Below are 17,798 nucleotides of genomic sequence, written 5' to 3' on the forward strand. Positions count from 1 at the left end.
GCTGAGCGTGTGTTTTAACGCTTTATAGGATACTGATTTGACTAGTTGTCAAATACCGGATTGGCTTTTAACAATAGTGACGAGGTTCTTTTTGGATAAAGCAACACTCACTGCGTTTATGCAATCCCCTGGTGGCCCATATTTATAAATATTACAGCTATAAATGCCTACAATCGAAAAACCTATCCAACACAATATGTTACAGGTTATGTAATGACATTCTAATATCGTTGGCAAGCTTTTGGTGCAAACAGTTTTTGTAAATGTCAATTACGGTATTTCGAATACCCTAATACAAGAAACTACCCCCGGTAATGCCCACAAAACAAATAATGCAACATGCAACCTGGTCACCTGTCACGACTTAAATGACACAAGAATTACTGGACCAAAACTAGTAGAAGTGGTTCACAAGGAAATGCCCAGTTTTATCTCCGAGCTTTTTCTGCGGAAGGAAAACGTTGGATCGATGCGTCTGATTTTCGACCCTCGAGAACGAAACAAATTAGTGAAACAAAACTATCCCGTCTGATTTGTCATACCGGTTCGTAGCTTTCTACAACAAAAGTTGGACAACCTGTCTAATTTTTGGGTCTGGCGGCAGCGCCCCACCTGTAACATGCTCGGTTGCGGAAACCTTGCATGCGAAGGAATGTCGAGTGCTAGTCTACCTAGACGACTTCCTTCTGGTCAATCAAGACCAATCCAAGTTATGTCTTCAGGCTGCGGAAGCCGTGAGGCACTTGGAACTTCTGGGCTGGCAATTCTGGTCAACTAAGACCAATCCAGGTTATGCCTTCACGCTGCGGAAGCGTGAGGTCCTTGGAACTTCGGGGCAGGGGGATCAATTACCAAAAGCCAACGTCCATACCATGTTGAAGACACCGGTTCTCGTCCGATCACCGAAGTTAAGCAACATCGGGATCAATTACTAAAAGTTAATTCTAACACTCACACAAGACCTACAATACCTGGGTATTCGTTGGCAGACTATAAGAAAATTCAATGTTCTTGCCCATAATAAAGAGTAAAAAACTATCAACGAGACCTTTGAGAGAATTATTACTGAAAATATCTGAAATCACTCTTCACGAAATGCAACGGTTGCTAGGACAGTCAGACTTCGCCAGTTTAGTAACTCCCAGAAGCAGACTACATTCTGATCAGATCCAAATACGCCTCAAACGTTTCGATAATATGTTTTAGACTGCTGAATCCACAATCGTGGAACAGGGAATGACATGGCGGCGCGGAACCACATGTCTCAGGCTGCCAATATGTACACCTAAAACCTGCCATTCACTGCTTGGCGAATAATGCCTCTGATTGGCTTTTAGTGCCCAATTAAACGGGAAATTAATGCCAGAAACTTGGTGAGTGCATCAAAAATGATAGCACAGCAATAGAAGGAACTTTATGCAGTTATAGTGGCAATTGAAAATCGCAAGTCTTAGTTCAATCGAACACTCATTCGTTCACTCACTCGTTCGTTCTAACGTTCATTTTAATGAACAAAGTCGTGGGTTTTACTGATTCTAACAATCGAACTCCCGCACATAACAGATTACATTATTGGCTCAATGCTGTCACGAGGAAAACCTCCCACAGAGTGTCATCTTTTCCCTCAAGCGCCGTCCGAGATCGATTTGGTTGCAGCACAACAGATTACTGTAGTAGGGAATAAAGATGGTGTGATGTCTTTATCGACTGCAAAGATTGATCAGCAAGTTATAGATGCTTTCAACAGGTCATTGAGACATCAATTTAGCATGGGTGTTTTCTTCTCCAAACTAATTGCCAAAAGTACTGACTTACTTGAACCAGTGCAGCTGGGGTGTACTTAAATGTGGCACGTGAAAGACCTTTGGGCTTCAAGATTTGAAAGCAGAGCTCAAATGAACTATAGAACCTATCAGGGACTCTGATAGATGTCACGACATTACAGTGTCCACCAGACATTTACACGGAAGCTGAAAAAATTGAGGATGGGTGCCCAAATAAAGGAGTAGTCTATACGAGAAGTAAAGAACAGGTGCTTGTTGGAAGCAATTTTTGTCCTACCTACCTACCAGACATCAAAAATGGTTAAACTGGTGCGAAACCTGGTGGCGGTTAACTTTCTATGATCCACATGTGGACACTAGGCAATTATTGACGTGGCTAAACTCAATATTACTAAACCATTTATCATACAGGACCTTAAGGTAGAGCTCAAGCACTAACTACAGAAGCTCTCATTTAAGCACACACTTCCCGAGATATCTAGACGAACCTATATGGACAATTGTTGCCCTGGAACGAAGGGTTGACAACTGAAAGTCTGTGTCACCGGGAAAAATATATTATATACTTTACTTGGCCCAAAGACTGACACTCACTCTTAACATAAATACGGATGGACACCTTCAAAACATAATAGTATAACAGAAAACATAATTCTCTATTAATGTACTAGTATACTACAGTAGTACTACATGTATGTCTTTGACACAGGAAAATAGGTCAAGCAGAATTAAGTTAAGAATTTAAATATATTGTAATCTTTTTATCACCAACTGTAATGAAACTGAAGCCGCATCACGTACTGTAATAGATCACTGGAACAGTTCAGTTCTTAAGCAATGTGGCAGCATTCCTGTATCCCCAGGGATTCATCAGTGGATCAACAGTAGTTTCTTTGGGGACAGATAACCAATCAATGGACGATATACTCATATCTCGTGGTAACTGGAGATTACCAGACACTCTTGTTGAAATCATTATTGCCCGGAGGAGATCTCAAAATAACTGAATCTTATTTATCAATATAATCATTATATGGTCCGGTTTGAGTTTTAGTAATCCTTATCAAAATTACAGACATAAATCATTTAAATTGTTTGTCTTTTAGACATTATATTTTAACTTATTAACCCTGGTTAGAAATAACAATAACTTTAATAGGTGACAATGAATGAAGGGGACGTGGTTATTTGATCTAACTTAACGATTAATATTTTTGTTATTCAATTGACAGATTAACTCCCTTTGATTCATCATAGCGTTGTGGGTAATACATTTCACCAGCAGATAACAAACACGTCTTCATACATAAATGCTGTATGTTTTCCGGAGGCACATCAATATGACGGTTTTACATTACAATAAAACCGATATTATGTGCCGAGAGGGAAAACATACAGCATTGCAGGAACTTCTTCCTGGTGAAGACTATGACATCCAAGATGGCAGCGGCTCACTGCCTTGCTGGGTGAGACACTAGCGCCCCTATATCCGGTAAGGTAAACTACATTATTGCATAGGAATATACATGTTTATGGATGAAGCGCGCATATATGCGGTGAGTACATAATTGCTTCTTCTTCATACATAAATGCTGTATGTTTTCCCTCTCGGCACATAATATCGGTTTTATTGTAATGTAAAACCGTCATACTATTAATTTTAAGTTTGTTTGTACCTTAGGCATAAGATGAATAAACCAGTTTTCTTTCTTCTTTCTTTCTAATGGATATGGATGTCACTCACGATAGTTTAAACGCTATAATAGGAAATGGGCCGCGATTTGGTGGGCCATTTATAGTGCTCGTGAAACTTTTGTGGTGGTTACGTGAATATGACTTGAAAAGACTTTGTCCTGCAGGGATTCCGGCATAGTTTATTGCCTGTCACGTAAAGAGTGCGAGAGTCTGGCGCTGGATTTACGCAAGACTGGCATCCAGGCGGCGGCGTACCACGCTGGCCTCGCGGACAAGAAGCGGGAGGAGGTTCAAACCGGCTGGCTGGCCGACCGGTACAAAGTGGTCAGTTCTTCATCTTCATACATTCACGTATTGTTTACTAGCGACCCGCCCTGGCTTCGCCCGGGTAGATTATTACAATTTTTTGAAGGATCTTCAAATAAATCAGATCAAATCAAATCAAATCAAAAAATAGGTAATAAATTACACTTTTTGAAAGTCAGTTGGTGCATTTGTAAGATGATATAGTGGTGGTAATAATTTTTTTTTTTTTTTTTTTTAAAGAATATTAGCCATGTTAAATGACTAATATTCCCCTTTCCTCTCCAACTAAGCGTCAAGCTTGTGCTAGGAGTAGGTACGACAATAGTGCAACGGGCGGGGTTTGAACCGTCGACCTTTCGGTTTTCAGTCCACACCTTTTACCCGTTGAGCTATTGAGGCTCTTGTATTCGCATATTCGCCATATCGCATATTTATTCGTATATAATTTATACGCGAACTTAAAAACTAAAGCTTCGATGATAAAATAAAATATATCCTATGTCACTCAGGAATAATGTAGCTTTCTAGCGGTGAAAGAATTTTCAAAATTGTGTCAGTAGTTCCAGAGATTATTTCCTACAAACAAACTTATAAACTTTACATCTTTATAATCACTACCCCTATTATAAATGCGAAAGTGTGTTTATTTGTCCTTCAATCACGTCGCAACGGAGCAACGGATTGACGTGATTTTCTGCATGGGTAGGTATAGTTTAAGACCTGAAAAGTGACATAGGCTACTTTTTATCCCGGAAAATCAAAGAATTCCCAAGGGATTTTTAGAAACCTAAATCCACGCGGACGAAGTCGCGGGCTGCAGCTAGTAATTTATCATTTATGAACACAGATCTGCGCGACGATCGCGTTCGGCATGGGCGTGGATAAGGCAGACGTGCGCTACGTCATCCACCACAGCATGCCCAAGTCTGTCGAGGGCTACTACCAGGAGGCGGGTCGCGCCGGCCGAGACGGCGAGACTGCCACCTGCTTCCTGTACTACAGCTACGGGGACGTGGTGCGCTACCGGCGACTCCTAGACAGTGAGTAGTTGACCTGTCGACAGATGGCACTAGGTATCAGTTACGTCGCGGTGGTTCAAAGATTCAAACATTCTTTATTTGCGGAAACATTTTACAACGAGATGTCTATATATATAAAAGGAAAAGGTGACTGACTGACTGACTGACTGACTGATCTATCAACGCACAGCTCAAACTACTGGACGGATCGGGCTGAAATTTGGCATGCAGATAGCTATTATGACGTAGGCATCCGCTAAGAAAGGATTTTTGAAAATTCAACCCTTAAGGGGGGGAAATAGGGGTTTGAAATTTGTGTAGTCCACGCGGACGAAGTCGCGAGCATAAGCTAGTTATTACATAAAATTGTCCAGTAGAAATGTTTCGCCTTAAATATTAGGCATGCAAAACAATTAGTAAACCTAGTAAAACAATAACTATAAGTAATTTGACGCAATTTATCTTTGTCTATGTTAAAATTCAAAATTTAAAAATGTCTAAGTTGAAAAAAATTCGTTAATGTTATATAATGTCTTGTCTATTAAAAAATCATGCAATTTATTCTTAAATTTATTTATATTATTACATTTCCTTATCTCCCCTGGTATCTTATTATATATCTTGTTTGTGTGTGTGGTGGTGTTTTTCTACTGTTGTGTCTTTTTGACAAACTGAAGTCTATCGGGGTGCGGGCCTCGAGGCCGAGCCTCCTCGGTTGGGCACGTCCTCACAGGTATCTTGAGCTACTGGAAAATTTTATGTCCTTTTCTAAATAGGCTAAGGCCATGCTTCTTTGGCACCAGCCTTGAGGTAATCAAGTCCACTGGATTCGTCTTTCCGTTGCTACTGACGACTGCTTGACTGTGAGTAGCTAACACCGATAGGTGGCGCTAGGTGTCAACTAGGTCGTGGTAGTGTTTCGCTACCGGCGTCTGCTCGACTGTGAGTACTTGACCCGTCGATAGTTGGCGCTAGGTGTGAGTTAAGTCGCGCTGATGTTTCATAAATGTCTAAAATACATATCAGACTTGGCTGACTTAAATTACCTTAACTGACCTAATATGATATGATTCGTCTGGATTGATTTTATTCGACTTTTTGACTCGACTGACGTTATTTTATTTGTTACCAGTGGAGCGTAATACGACAGCGGACGCGCGGCGAGTGCACGAGGAAAACCTGCTGCGTATGGTGGAGGTGTGCGAGAGCGTGACGGAGTGTCGGCGCGCGCAGGTGCTCGCGTACTTGGGCGAGCGCTTCCCGAAGGAGCAGTGCCGCGCCAACCGCCTCACCGCCTGCGACAGCTGCCTCAACGACCACGACTACAAGGTGTGTAGAGGTGTGGAGTGGAGTGGAGAAGTGTGCGAGAGCGTGACGGAGTGTCGGCGCGCGCAGGTGCTCGCGTACTTGGGCGAGCGCTTCCCGAAGGAGCAGTGCCGCGCCAACCGCCTCACCGCCTGCGACAGCTGCCTCAACGACCACGACTACAAGGTGTGTAGAGGTGTGGAGTGGAGTGGAGAAGTGTGCGAGAGCGTGACGGAGTGTCGGCGCGCGCAGGTGCTCGCGTACTTGGGCGAGCGCTTCCCGAAGGAGCAGTGCCGCGCCAACCGCCTCACCGCCTGCGACAGCTGCCTCAACGACCACGACTACAAGGTGTGTAGAGGTGTGGAGTGGAGTGGAGAAGTGTGCGAGAGCGTGACGGAGTGTCGGCGCGCGCAGGTGCTCGCGTACTTGGGCGAGCGCTTCCCGAAGGAGCAGTGCCGCGCCAACCGCCTCACCGCCTGCGACAGCTGCCTCAACGACCACGACTACAAGGTGTGTAGAGGTGTGGAGTGGAGTGGAGAAGTGTGCGAGAGCGTGACGGAGTGTCGGCGCGCGCAGGTGCTCGCGTACTTGGGCGAGCGCTTCCCGAAGGAGCAGTGCCGCGCCAACCGCCTCACCGCCTGCGACAGCTGCCTCAACGACCACGACTACAAGGTGTGTAGAGGTGTGGAGTGGAGTGGAGAAGTGTGCGAGAGCGTGACGGAGTGTCGGCGCGCGCAGGTGCACGCGTACTTGGGCGAGCGCTTCCCGAAGGAGCAGTGCCGCGCCAACCGCCTCACCGCCTGCGACAGCTGCCTCAACGACCACGACTACAAGGTGTGTAGAGGTGTGGAGTGGAGTGGAGAAGTGTGCGAGAGCGTGACGGAGTGTCGGCGCGCGCAGGTGCTCGCGTACTTGGGCGAGCGCTTCCCGAAGGAGCAGTGCCGCGCCAACCGCCTCACCGCCTGCGACAGCTGCCTCAACGACCACGACTACAAGGTGTGTAGAGGTGTGGAGTGGAGTGGAGAAGTGTGCGAGAGCGTGACGGAGTGTCGGCGCGCGCAGGTGCTCGCGTACTTGGGCGAGCGCTTCCCGAAGGAGCAGTGCCGCGCCAACCGCCTCACCGCCTGCGACAGCTGCCTCAACGACCACGACTACAAGGTGTGTAGAGGTGTGGAGTGGAGTGGAGAAGTGTGCGAGAGCGTGACGGAGTGTCGGCGCGCGCAGGTGCTCGCGTACTTGGGCGAGCGCTTCCCGAAGGAGCAGTGCCGCGCCAACCGCCTCACCGCCTGCGACAGCTGCCTCAACGACCACGACTACAAGGTGTGTAGAGGTGTGGAGTGGAGTGGAGAAGTGTGCGAGAGCGTGACGGAGTGTCGGCGCGCGCAGGTGCTCGCGTACTTGGGCGAGCGCTTCCCGAAGGAGCAGTGCCGCGCCAACCGCCTCACCGCCTGCGACAGCTGCCTCAACGACCACGACTACAAGGTGTGTAGAGGTGTGGAGTGGAGTGGAGAAGTGTGCGAGAGCGTGACGGAGTGTCGGCGCGCGCAGGTGCTCGCGTACTTGGGCGAGCGCTTCCCGAAGGAGCAGTGCCGCGCCAACCGCCTCACCGCCTGCGACAGCTGCCTCAACGACCACGACTACAAGGTGTGTAGAGGTGTGGAGTGGAGTGGAGAAGTGTGCGAGAGCGTGACGGAGTGTCGGCGCGCGCAGGTGCTCGCGTACTTGGGCGAGCGCTTCCCGAAGGAGCAGTGCCGCGCCAACCGCCTCACCGCCTGCGACAGCTGCCTCAACGACCACGACTACAAGGTGTGTAGAGGTGTGGAGTGGAGTGGAGAAGTGTGCGAGAGCGTGACGGAGTGTCGGCGCGCGCAGGTGCTCGCGTACTTGGGCGAGCGCTTCCCGAAGGAGCAGTGCCGCGCCAACCGCCTCACCGCCTGCGACAGCTGCCTCAACGACCACGACTACAAGGTGTGTAGAGGTGTGGAGTGGAGTGGAGAAGTGTGCGAGAGCGTGACGGAGTGTCGGCGCGCGCAGGTGCTCGCGTACTTGGGCGAGCGCTTCCCGAAGGAGCAGTGCCGCGCCAACCGCCTCACCGCCTGCGACAGCTGCCTCAACGACCACGACTACAAGGTGTGTAGAGGTGTGGAGTGGAGTGGAGAAGTGTGCGAGAGCGTGACGGAGTGTCGGCGCGCGCAGGTGCTCGCGTACTTGGGCGAGCGCTTCCCGAAGGAGCAGTGCCGCGCCAACCGCCTCACCGCCTGCGACAGCTGCCTCAACGACCACGACTACAAGGTGTGTAGAGGTGTGGAGTGGAGTGGAGAAGTGTGCGAGAGCGTGACGGAGTGTCGGCGCGCGCAGGTGCTCGCGTACTTGGGCGAGCGCTTCCCGAAGGAGCAGTGCCGCGCCAACCGCCTCACCGCCTGCGACAGCTGCCTCAACGACCACGACTACAAGGTGTGTAGAGGTGTGGAGTGGAGTGGAGAAGTGTGCGAGAGCGTGACGGAGTGTCGGCGCGCGCAGGTGCTCGCGTACTTGGGCGAGCGCTTCCCGAAGGAGCAGTGCCGCGCCAACCGCCTCACCGCCTGCGACAGCTGCCTCAACGACCACGACTACAAGGTGTGTAGAGGTGTGGAGTGGAGTGGAGAAGTGTGCGAGAGCGTGACGGAGTGTCGGCGCGCGCAGGTGCTCGCGTACTTGGGCGAGCGCTTCCCGAAGGAGCAGTGCCGCGCCAACCGCCTCACCGCCTGCGACAGCTGCCTCAACGACCACGACTACAAGGTGTGTAGAGGTGTGGAGTGGAGTGGAGAAGTGTGCGAGAGCGTGACGGAGTGTCGGCGCGCGCAGGTGCTCGCGTACTTGGGCGAGCGCTTCCCGAAGGAGCAGTGCCGCGCCAACCGCCTCACCGCCTGCGACAGCTGCCTCAACGACCACGACTACAAGGTGTGTAGAGGTGTGGAGTGGAGTGGAGAAGTGTGCGAGAGCGTGACGGAGTGTCGGCGCGCGCAGGTGCACGCGTACTTGGGCGAGCGCTTCCCGAAGGAGCAGTGCCGCGCCAACCGCCTCACCGCCTGCGACAGCTGCCTCAACGACCACGACTACAAGGTGTGTAGAGGTGTGGAGTGGAGTGGAGAAGTGTGCGAGAGCGTGACGGAGTGTCGGCGCGCGCAGGTGCTCGCGTACTTGGGCGAGCGCTTCCCGAAGGAGCAGTGCCGCGCCAACCGCCTCACCGCCTGCGACAGCTGCCTCAACGACCACGACTACAAGGTGTGTAGAGGTGTGGAGTGGAGTGGAGAAGTGTGCGAGAGCGTGACGGAGTGTCGGCGCGCGCAGGTGCTCGCGTACTTGGGCGAGCGCTTCCCGAAGGAGCAGTGCCGCGCCAACCGCCTCACCGCCTGCGACAGCTGCCTCAACGACCACGACTACAAGGTGTGTAGAGGTGTGGAGTGGAGTGGAGAAGTGTGCGAGAGCGTGACGGAGTGTCGGCGCGCGCAGGTGCTCGCGTACTTGGGCGAGCGCTTCCCGAAGGAGCAGTGCCGCGCCAACCGCCTCACCGCCTGCGACAGCTGCCTCAACGACCACGACTACAAGGTGTGTAGAGGTGTGGAGTGGAGTGGAGAAGTGTGCGAGAGCGTGACGGAGTGTCGGCGCGCGCAGGTGCTCGCGTACTTGGGCGAGCGCTTCCCGAAGGAGCAGTGCCGCGCCAACCGCCTCACCGCCTGCGACAGCTGCCTCAACGACCACGACTACAAGGTGTGTAGAGGTGTGGAGTGGAGTGGAGAAGTGTGCGAGAGCGTGACGGAGTGTCGGCGCGCGCAGGTGCTCGCGTACTTGGGCGAGCGCTTCCCGAAGGAGCAGTGCCGCGCCAACCGCCTCACCGCCTGCGACAGCTGCCTCAACGACCACGACTACAAGGTGTGTAGAGGTGTGGAGTGGAGTGGAGAAGTGTGCGAGAGCGTGACGGAGTGTCGGCGCGCGCAGGTGCTCGCGTACTTGGGCGAGCGCTTCCCGAAGGAGCAGTGCCGCGCCAACCGCCTCACCGCCTGCGACAGCTGCCTCAACGACCACGACTACAAGGTGTGTAGAGGTGTGGAGTGGAGTGGAGAAGTGTGCGAGAGCGTGACGGAGTGTCGGCGCGCGCAGGTGCACGCGTACTTGGGCGAGCGCTTCCCGAAGGAGCAGTGCCGCGCCAACCGCCTCACCGCCTGCGACAGCTGCCTCAACGACCACGACTACAAGGTGTGTAGAGGTGTGGAGTGGAGTGGAGAAGTGTGCGAGAGCGTGACGGAGTGTCGGCGCGCGCAGGTGCACGCGTACTTGGGCGAGCGCTTCCCGAAGGAGCAGTGCCGCGCCAACCGCCTCACCGCCTGCGACAGCTGCCTCAACGACCACGACTACAAGGTGTGTAGAGGTGTGGAGTGGAGTGGAGAAGTGTGCGAGAGCGTGACGGAGTGTCGGCGCGCGCAGGTGCTCGCGTACTTGGGCGAGCGCTTCCCGAAGGAGCAGTGCCGCGCCAACCGCCTCACCGCCTGCGACAGCTGCCTCAACGACCACGACTACAAGGTGTGTAGAGGTGTGGAGTGGAGTGGAGAAGTGTGCGAGAGCGTGACGGAGTGTCGGCGCGCGCAGGTGCTCGCGTACTTGGGCGAGCGCTTCCCGAAGGAGCAGTGCCGCGCCAACCGCCTCACCGCCTGCGACAGCTGCCTCAACGACCACGACTACAAGGTGTGTAGAGGTGTGGAGTGGAGTGGAGAAGTGTGTGAGAGCGTGACGGAGTGTCGGCGCGCGCAGGTGCTCGCGTACTTGGGCGAGCGCTTCCCGAAGGAGCAGTGCCGCGCCAACCGCCTCACCGCCTGCGACAGCTGCCTCAACGACCACGACTACAAGGTGTGTAGAGGTGTGGAGTGGAGTGGAGAAGTGTGCGAGAGCGTGACGGAGTGTCGGCGCGCGCAGGTGCTCGCGTACTTGGGCGAGCGCTTCCCGAAGGAGCAGTGCCGCGCCAACCGCCTCACCGCCTGCGACAGCTGCCTCAACGACCACGACTACAAGGTGTGTAGAGGTGTGGAGTGGAGTGGAGAAGTGTGTGAGTGCTCGCGTACATGCGTGTAATGTAGAGTGGAGGTGCGTGTAGTGTGCTATGGAAGTGTGTAGTGTGAGTTGAGTGAGCTGAGTTTAGTGTGGGCTCTTCTCAGACCTGGGCGCGTTTGGAACCCTCGTAGCTTTAGTTTTAAGTTTACGTATTTAAAATTGATCGCTACTATCATCTTTAACCTGCCTATCAAAAAGAGTACCTACAATAATACGCACTTTAAATAAATAATTTGTATTTTGGATTTTGTATAGTTTAGTGGTATTGAAGTGTATAGAGTAGGTATGGAGCAGTGCACAGTGGGAGGCGGAGGTGTATTGACTTTTTTATTAGTGTGATGTGTTTTTTGAATTTGCATCTTAAAATTCGATAGGGAAATATTAAAATTTGCAATATTTTACGAGTTCCAATGGAAGTAGCAATCCTGAAAATCAGAAGTGGGATTCGCGTTTCAAACTAAAATTTAAACTTTTATTTGTTCAGCCAGTGGACGTAACGGACGACTGTAAGTTGATCGTGAGGTGCATCCGCGACATGGGGCGTTCATCCTTCACACTCCTGCACATAGCGGAGGCGCTGCGGGGCTCCAACGTGCAGCGCCTCGCCGCGCTCCAAAAAACCCCAATACATGGACGGTATGTATACCCGGCAGCTATTATACAGGGTGTAACCAGAACGCTAGCAATAACTTAGCGTTATTTTTATACTACCGAAACACAATCCAATACCAATAACCATTTGCCTCATTTTGTAGTTTTAGTGATTTATTATTTTTTAAACCCGCAATGTATAGCGTGAAAAACTCAGGTCAATGCCCCGCCTACGACGCGGCATTGACTCCGAGTGATCTACTTACTCTAGCGTCAGTCAGATATTTTATTTGCAATAAATTAAATGAACGTTTATGTAATGTTGTGTGTAGATGCAAGTCCTGGCCCCGCGGCGACGCGCAGCGCCTCCTGCGTCAGATGATCGTGCGCCAGCTGCTGGCCGAGAGACTCGTCGTCAACAACGACATCGCCAGCGCGTACGTCACTCTCGGACCCAGCGTCGACAAGTGAGTTATCATCATCATCATCATCATCATCATCATCATCAACCGATAGACGTCCATTGCTGGTCTCTTGAATTCAGCGCCTCCTTGCGACTCGTCTGATGTCGTCCGTCCACCTAGTGGGGGGTCTTCCAACGCTGCGTCAAGTGAGTGGTCTTATCTAATATGGCCAAAAATTGGATATACAGATCTCCTTCCGATTGCTCCACACATCCTTTTTTCATACTACTTGATCAAGTAGCATACTATATAGCTCTAAGACAAACCCTGAGTTTTAAAGAATATTAGGCAAGTTAATTACGAAAATTCCCCTTTCCCCTCCAATTAAGCGTAAAGCTTGTGCTAGGAGTAGGTACCACAATAGTGCAACGGGTGGGATTTGAACCGGCGACCTTTCGGTTTTCAGTCCGCTCCCTTAACCGTTGAGCTATCGAGGCTTAATGCCGTCCTATATCTGAAAAGCGGTTGAATGTAAATAGTAGATTGTACAACAAGGGTATAAAACCAGTCATTTTATCCGAGACGTTATATTTAAGTCGAGGATAAAATGGGGTTTATGACCGAGTTATACACTCTGCTTTTTACTTCGATTGCGAGGAAATAAAACAATACTCACTACCCATATTATAAATATGAAGTGTGTTTGTTTGTTGGTTTGTCCTTCAACCACGTCGCAACAGAACAACGGATCGACGTGATTTATTGCATGGATACAGTTAAAGGCCTGGAGAGTGACATAGGCTGCTTCTCATCCCGGAAAATCAAAGAGTTCCCACGGGATTTTAAAAAAATCTAATTCCACGCGGACGAAGTCGCCGTCATCAGCTAGTAAGTCTATAATTTTAAATATGAATATGATTTTTTAAATATTTGTTGGTAAATATGATTTTTTTAGATAAGTTTTAAATTCCAACGCGCCATGGTTCTTGCAGATATCGGAACTCCATGAGCACTTAAATATCAACACAGTAAAGGAAGAGATTAGAAGCTATAGTTGCAACTACAAAACAAGACTTACTAACCATCCAAACCGTCTGGCAGTGCAGTTGACAATGCCGCAGGCGATTCATCGACTAAAGAGAAAGCATATACTGGATAATTAGCTGAGACCCATGGAGTTTTCCCGCTGGGGAAGTTGTCTCCAATCACGCCAACCTGTCCTCCAACCAATCTGCTCATAGTCCATCGACTGATCGCATGATAAGACACAAAAAAAAAAAAAAGTTTTAAATATGATTGTTACAGGCTAATGTCAGGCAAGTTGCGCATCGTGTTCCCAATGAAGGTGGAGCGCAAGGCGGCGTCAGTCAGTACCGTGACTCCGGCGCAGACCAACGATTCCCACATCGGCGCTCTTATCAAGAGCCTCGAAGATCGCTGCTACGCTGACCTCGTGGAAGCTTGCAGGTCAGTAATCGGTGTTGGACAACTAGTCAAATAAGTAGCTTTATATGACTAGACTTTATATGTACTTTTTATAGACCTCCCTGGCGCAGTGGTGAGCGCTGTGGTCTTAATAGTGGGAGGTCCCGGGTTCGATTCCTGGCAGGGGTTTGGAATTTTATAATTTCTAAATTTCTGGTCTGGTCTGGTGGGAGGCTTCGGCCGTGGCTAGTTACCACCCTACCGGCAAAGCCGTGCCGCCAAGCGATTTAGCGTTCCGGTACGATGCCGTGTAGAAACCAAAGGGGTATGGGTTAAATAAAAACTGCCATACCCCTTCCAGGTTAGCCCGCTATCATCTTAGACTGCATCATCACTTACCACCAGGTGAGATTGCAGTCAAGGGCTAACTTGTATCTGAATAAAAAAAAAAAAATATATATACTTTATATATTATATGTATTTATATTTTTCATATATTATTTATTATAAGTATTATTATTGTATATAAGTTGATTTGGGTATTTATTATAAGATATTTATGTAGTTTATTAGATTCTAGTACCGTAGACCTATTCCACTTCTTGATACGCCTTACTCACAACCTTGAATGGGAAGCTGGAAGAAATCTCTGTTTAGAGATAAGCATTTCCAATGTAACTTAATTTATTATTACTTTGTAACTACAATTTTGGTACATGAAAAATAAAAATAAGTAAATAAATAAATAGCTTTTTATCAAACTTCAAAACACGAGTATGCGAGCTTCTATGAAATACTGGTATGTGACGTCACGATGATTCGACGATTCGACATATTGAAGATTCGCACAACGTCAACAAAAGTTATCTTGTAAGGACTCCCACACGCCGCCTGTGTCGACTCGTGTGATGTCGTGTGTCCATCTAATGGGGTGTGGGGTAAATGACGTGCTTTCAGTGGCCCTACCGCGGTTGTTTGACAGCTACAATGTCACGATCGCAATCATCTGTGATTGGTTAATGCTCGCTCACTATTTGCTACAATGCATTGTTGCAACAAGAATAGCACAAATTCATCCAATCAAAACAATTGAGATTGTAATAATGATTGATGCAGGTTTTAGACAATCGCCCTACTGGTGTTATGTCGTTATTCCAGCAGCTATAGACCTTATGTCTAAAGTTGCATAACAAACATGAATATCCGCAGGGAGATGGCGTCCTCTCGCGGCGCGTCTCTGGGCGCGCTGTTCCCGCAGGCCGCTCTGCGCGCTATGGCCAGCAGCCTGCCCGACAACCCCGCGGCCATGCTGGCCCTGCCGCACGTCACGCGCGCCAACTACGAGAAGTACGCGGTGCGGCTGCTGGAAATCACCTCTGCGTACGCTGTCGAGAAGATGGGTCAGTATACTCCATTTACAGGCGAAATCCATCTTCTCACTTATGTTAAGGCGTTAACTGGCACCGATTCCTTTGTCTTACTCTAAACTAAATTTAGAGTATCTGCATCCTTTTCTTTTTAACAATGCTAAAAAAGGAACGGAACATGACTTTCACATTTAAAGACTCTAAATTTTAGTGCACAATACAAATTTAAACAGTAGGTTCGCGACTGCGTGCTAAAATCACGGGTTTTACCATCTAAAAATTAAATTTAGAAATGTCAGACTGCTTCTGTCCTTTTCATATTACAATAGTAAGAAGAGGGTGCGAATACTCTAAAATTAGGTTGTGCTTAGAATCGGTGCCAGTATTGTGAGAAACAGAATTAGTCACAAAGTTTCAATTAATAGTTAAGTAAATACATTCATTTGAAAAAAGTTGTCACTCATACTCATACGCTTTGTCAACGCTCGGTCTCAACGAACTAGAAAGTGCTCTACAAATCTGCGGTCTCCTTCTAAAGGTCGATGTACATCACTTTCGGCCGCGTACTTTACCTTAGTTTCTGTTGGGTGTCCATAATACCTTATGGTTTTTTCGAGAGTTTTTGATTAAAGGAGTAACTTCTTAAATATAAATACTATCTGTCCCGGCTTACTCACGTGTGTAGTCGACGTTAGCCCGACTAGTTTCGAACCCATACGGGGTCCTTTTTCAAGGGAGTCCGTCCGCGCCCGCGCCGCGGTTTTGACTTCTTAAATATAATTCCAACAGGTCTTCTGATGCAGTACGAAGATGAGCTCGAAGAGAAGAAGACTGCGGTGAAGGAGGACGACTTTGAAGAGGAACACAGTGACACCGAAACTGACTGGGGCAGCCTCGCGCAGGGCGCCCAGAGCGACCGCTCCACCGGCAGCAGCTTCAGGGGGAGGAAGACCTTCCGCGGCGGAGTCAGGAAACGGTAATATATTTCATCACCATCATTATCATCATAGACGAACCGACGGACACCGGTGGCTCAGTAATAATGGTCACGTTGGGGTATCACGGAATAGTTAGGTTTCTTAAACCATTTGTCATGAGTTGACGACTATTTAGGATTTTTAACTCAAAGATGTTATGTTAACTCTTCCTGATTTTTCACGATTTTTGAATGTTTGGTTTGGTTTGGTTTGGTTTGGTTTGGTTTGCAGCTATAAGCGGAAGGGCGGGTCGGCAGCTAAGACGAAGGCGGCGCGCGGAGCCTTCGCCGCGCGCGGCCGCGGCCGGGGGCAGGCGTCCACGCGCGCCAAGCCAGGTATAGTCCCTACAAAATGACTCCTCATGTGCCATTTTAACTCTATAGATTAACTGTCGTGTCAAAAGTACGGTTCACCTTTAAAAAAATAATAATAACAATAAAGACTAAAATCGTACTTTTGACATGAAATTTGACAAAGCAAAAATGGCGCGTGCGAAGTCATTTTTACGCATTATAACACTTCATCGTCATCGTCTACCGATACACATTACACGCCCACAGTGTCCACGGCTGGACACGTTTACACGCATAACACCAAAAATGCTATATGGCATTTAGCATGACGTAAAAGGGTACATGCGCACACAGGAGGACGGGACAGCTGAGGATTTTAAATTTATCAATTGAATTTAATATTCAACCAATCGAAATAAGATAGGTATATACATATTTCATTGCTCGGCGCTCTAGAGAAATTGTGCTGCGATGCTCAGAGGTTAATTTCCGAGCATTGCAATTTATACCCTACTAACTTATGCTCGCGACTTCGTCCGCATGGACTACACAAACTTCAAACTCCTATATTACCCCCCTTAGGAGTTGAATTTTCAGAAATCCTTTCTTAGCGGATGCCTACGTCATAATAGCTATCTGCATGCCAAATTTCAGCCCGATCCGTCCAGTAGTTTGAGCTGTGCGTTGATAGATCAGTCAGCCAAACGGTCAGTGAGTCAGTCAGCTTTTCCTTTTATATATTCGTCGTAAACGTATTCGTCTGTCAGATGATATCTTTAAAAGGAGGAGGAAGAGAGGAGGAGAGTCGGGTTTATGGTTTGTATTTTGTTGTTATAGGTGCAAGTTCAAGTGGAAATACTTTAGGGACTATGCCGATGCCTCGCGCCAACAACGCGGCTCTGAACACCAGACCCGGCGTCTTCAAACCCTCCAGACTGAACCTGATATAGGCCATAATAGCGTTATTATCGCACTAGAGAGGTAATATATTCTTGTCTTGAGCCTCAATAGCTCAACAGGTAAAGGAGTGGACTGAAAACCGAAAGGTCGACGGTTCAAACCCCGCCCGTTGCACTATTGTCGTACCTACTCCTAGCACAAGCTTGACGCTTAGTTGGAGAGGAAAGGGGAATATTAGTCACTTAACATGGCTAATATTCTTTATAAAAAATAAAAATAAAATGTCTTGCACCAACAACGCGGTTTTTTGAATACCAGGCCCGGCGTCTTCAAGCCAACCAGACTGTACCTGATATAGACCATAATAGCGTTATTATCGCACTAGTGCCAGTATGCCGGTATAAACACAAGTGGAAATACATTGATGCCTCGTGCTAACTATGCACTTCTGAGACTGAACCAGGGTATAGACAATAATAGCGTTATTATCGCACAAGTGCCATTATAATTAATTAAATTATTTTTCCTTTCTCTTTTTACGTATTACTTACCCTGTGATTATCGTATTGCTACAATGTCACTGGCTGAATTTATGGTACAGTGCGACAAAGCTATCTTGGCGTGTGGCAAAAATCGGAACTAACGTT

General features: G+C 48.7%; 1 protein-coding gene across 1 annotated transcript in view; it reads left to right on the plus strand.

Moving 5' to 3' along the window:
- Blm (Bloom syndrome helicase) overlaps positions 1–17,682 on the plus strand; it is a 37,442-nt gene extending 19,760 nt beyond the window's left edge. Inside the window, exons 14-23 of the mRNA XM_034977351.2 lie at positions 3,644–3,803; positions 4,633–4,825; positions 5,937–6,133; positions 11,679–11,830; positions 12,118–12,252; positions 13,495–13,656; positions 14,824–15,014; positions 15,771–15,957; positions 16,190–16,293; positions 17,089–17,682. Of these exons, the coding sequence (XP_034833242.1) occupies positions 3,644–3,803; positions 4,633–4,825; positions 5,937–6,133; positions 11,679–11,830; positions 12,118–12,252; positions 13,495–13,656; positions 14,824–15,014; positions 15,771–15,957; positions 16,190–16,293; positions 17,089–17,201 (1,594 nt within the window). The 3' untranslated portion in view covers positions 17,202–17,682. The remainder of the gene's footprint in view (positions 1–3,643; positions 3,804–4,632; positions 4,826–5,936; positions 6,134–11,678; positions 11,831–12,117; positions 12,253–13,494; positions 13,657–14,823; positions 15,015–15,770; positions 15,958–16,189; positions 16,294–17,088) is intronic.
- The last annotated feature ends 116 nt before the right edge of the window (positions 17,683–17,798 follow it).

Source organism: Maniola hyperantus, chromosome 17 (genome assembly GCF_902806685.2).
Source record: "Maniola hyperantus chromosome 17, iAphHyp1.2, whole genome shotgun sequence".
Classification (NCBI taxonomy): domain Eukaryota; kingdom Metazoa; phylum Arthropoda; class Insecta; order Lepidoptera; family Nymphalidae; genus Maniola; species Maniola hyperantus.